The sequence below is a fragment of the Monopterus albus genome, unplaced genomic scaffold (assembly GCF_001952655.1).
Source record: "Monopterus albus unplaced genomic scaffold, M_albus_1.0 scaffold132.1, whole genome shotgun sequence".
In the NCBI taxonomy this organism is placed as follows: domain Eukaryota; kingdom Metazoa; phylum Chordata; class Actinopteri; order Synbranchiformes; family Synbranchidae; genus Monopterus; species Monopterus albus.
The window spans coordinates 1,377,665-1,380,228 of record NW_018128012.1 but is presented as its reverse complement, the minus strand read 5'-3'; the positions used below and the strand labels follow the sequence as shown (position 1 = coordinate 1,380,228).

Sequence of the window (2,564 nt, the reverse complement as noted above, 5' to 3'; positions counted from 1 at the left end):
TCTCTTTCAAATAAAATTCTAGATGGAGGTAAAGCCAGTGTAATGCTGAAAAACCAGGATATTACTGCTTCACGTTGTCCAAAACTGGTGACCAGTACTAAGACACCAGTTTCTTTTTATTTATTTGTAACACCTACAGTATGTTTGACACCATTGTCCTCTGCAAACATGTCTGCACAAAAGGAGTTCTAATGCTTTTTTTTTTTAATAGACTCCAAAAGCTAGAGGACTAAAATATAACTTTAACCTGCTCTTTGTGATTGTAGGAGCAGTTAAACCGATTTGAGAGAGCCATCTACGCCAGCCTGAGTGGAAACCTCAAACCGGTAATATAATAGAGTGATGAATTGACTGTTGATCACAGACCTGATTTTTGCTGGTCAGTGGCACATTCACTTTGTGGATCCTCATATTACCAATGTGCCCAAAATTCACCTGGACACACCCCATTTTCATCTGGACACACCTGCTGGCACAAAGTCGACAGACTGCTGCTTGGTAAAAAGGCAACATGATGCGCATATCATGAAAATGGTAATTGCGCAAATCGGAAATTAGGAAACACAGACGTGCTACCCGCACCGCACGCCATGCGTTTGTTGCAAGATAGGGCCCTTATTCTCTAAAGCCTGTTTCATACTCCTCTGTTAAGTCTGAAAAACTTTGACATTTACAGAAACAGTGCTCAACACAAACGTGTCTGCTTTCATTGTCACTCTACATGTGTTCAGAACGTAGAAATCAGCCAGTAAATTAGTCTGTAGAGGTCCACTTGATGATGGTAGGTAAATTACACTAACAGTATGTGTGTGTCAGCTCCTGGCAGTGTGTGAATCATGGGAGGACTGTGTATGGGCGTACTTCAGAGTGATGGTCGACTCGCTGGTTGAAAAGGAGCTGATGTCATCGGGTATGGCCAACCAGGAAGTGGAGGCACTGCCACGAGAATACCTGGAGGCAAAGTAGGAGGCACAACCACAATTTTGTTTTGGGGGGGGGGAGTTCACAGCATGGACAGATTACATCACAGTTCTTTATAGAGAGTGTTCAATTTTGGACTGATTGTAGCCTGATGTTGCTAAGCTAATGAGTAAGGCACCAGTGGCTTACAGTTAGCTAAAGTGTATCACATCCTGTGGTCCTGATCCATCCAGGCCACTCAGCCATAGGGTGGATGTTCACCTACTGTCGTTCCAATCATTTCACTTTCTCTGTCACTCCACAGTTGGACCATGGAAAAGGTATTTGAGGAGCTTCAAGCCATAGAGTCAAAGGTGAAACTCACACGCTAACTGAATGTGACCGGTGAATATTGAAGTCCTGTGAATGAATCCAGCATAAAACCAGCTTCTGTCTGTGTGTGTGCAGAGGGTGTTGGTGGAGACAAGAGAGCATTACCATGTCATCCAGAAGTTTGTCATCCTGGGAGACCTGGATGGTAAGACCGCCTCACATCTAACCTCTAAAAAGGAATTAGTTTGTTGCAAATTAAAAAAATGGAAAATAATCACATTACATTATTATTATGTAAGATTCAAGATGTAAATAAGATTATCTTACTAACTCTCAACCTCAACTGGTTTCTATCAGGTCTGTTGGAGGAGTTTTCTGATTGGTTGACAGCCTCTAAGCCCCTCCCCTCTCACCTGCTGCGTTTCATGGTTCACCTTCTGCTGTTTTTCCGCTCTCTGGGTTTAGCCCTGAAGGTAAACATTTCCAGTATAATCCCAACAGACCCTTTGACGTAGTTTACCTTGTGGTAGTTAAGAAGCTTCTCGGTGGCAAGGCACCGGGGGTGGATGAGATACGCCCTGAGTACCGTAAGTCTCTGGATGTTGTTGGGCTGTCTTGGCTGACATGCCTCTGTAACGTCGCATGGCGGTCGGGGACAGTGCCTCTGGACTGGCAGACCGGGGTGGTGGTCCCTCTTTTTAAGAAGGGGGACCAGAGGGTGTGTTCCAACTATAGGGGGATCACACTCCTCAGCCTCCCCGGGAAAGTCTATGCCAGGGTACTAGAGAGGAGAATTTGACCGATAGTCGAACCTCGGATTCAGGAGGAACAATGCGGTTTTCGTCCTGGCCGTGGAACATTGGACCAGCTCTATACCCTCTTCAGGGTGGCGGAGGGTTCTTGGGAGTTTGCCCAACCAGTCCACATGTGTTTAGTGGATCTTGAGAAGGCATTCGACCGTGTCCCTCGCGCCACCCTGTGGGGGGTGCTCCGGAAGTATGGGGTCCGGGGCCCTTTGCTAATGGCTCTCTGGTCCCTTTATGACCGGAGCAGGAGCTTGGTTTGCATTTCCGGCAGTAAGTCAGACTTGTTTCCAGTGCATGTTGGACTCCGGCAGGGCTGCCCTTTGTCACCGGTTCTGTTCATTATTTTTATGGACAGAATTTCTAGGCGCAGCCAGGGGCCGGAGGGAGTCCAGTTTGGGGACCACAGGATCTCGTCTCTGCTTTTTGCAGACGACGTTGTCCTGTTGGCCCCATCAAACCAGGACCTCCAGCGTGCACTGAGGCGGTTTGCAGCCGAGTGTGAAGCGGCTGGGATGAGAATCAGCA

The 2,564-nt window shown here is 47.2% G+C and overlaps 1 protein-coding gene across 1 annotated transcript in view; it reads left to right on the top strand.

Moving 5' to 3' along the window:
* Positions 1–2,564, top strand: part of nup107 (nucleoporin 107) — a 14,334-nt gene that overhangs the window by 6,475 nt on the left and 5,295 nt on the right. The window contains exons 16-20 of the mRNA XM_020613326.1: positions 267–326; positions 817–962; positions 1,226–1,274; positions 1,369–1,438; positions 1,591–1,706. Of these exons, the coding sequence (XP_020468982.1) occupies positions 267–326; positions 817–962; positions 1,226–1,274; positions 1,369–1,438; positions 1,591–1,706 (441 nt within the window). The remainder of the gene's footprint in view (positions 1–266; positions 327–816; positions 963–1,225; positions 1,275–1,368; positions 1,439–1,590; positions 1,707–2,564) is intronic.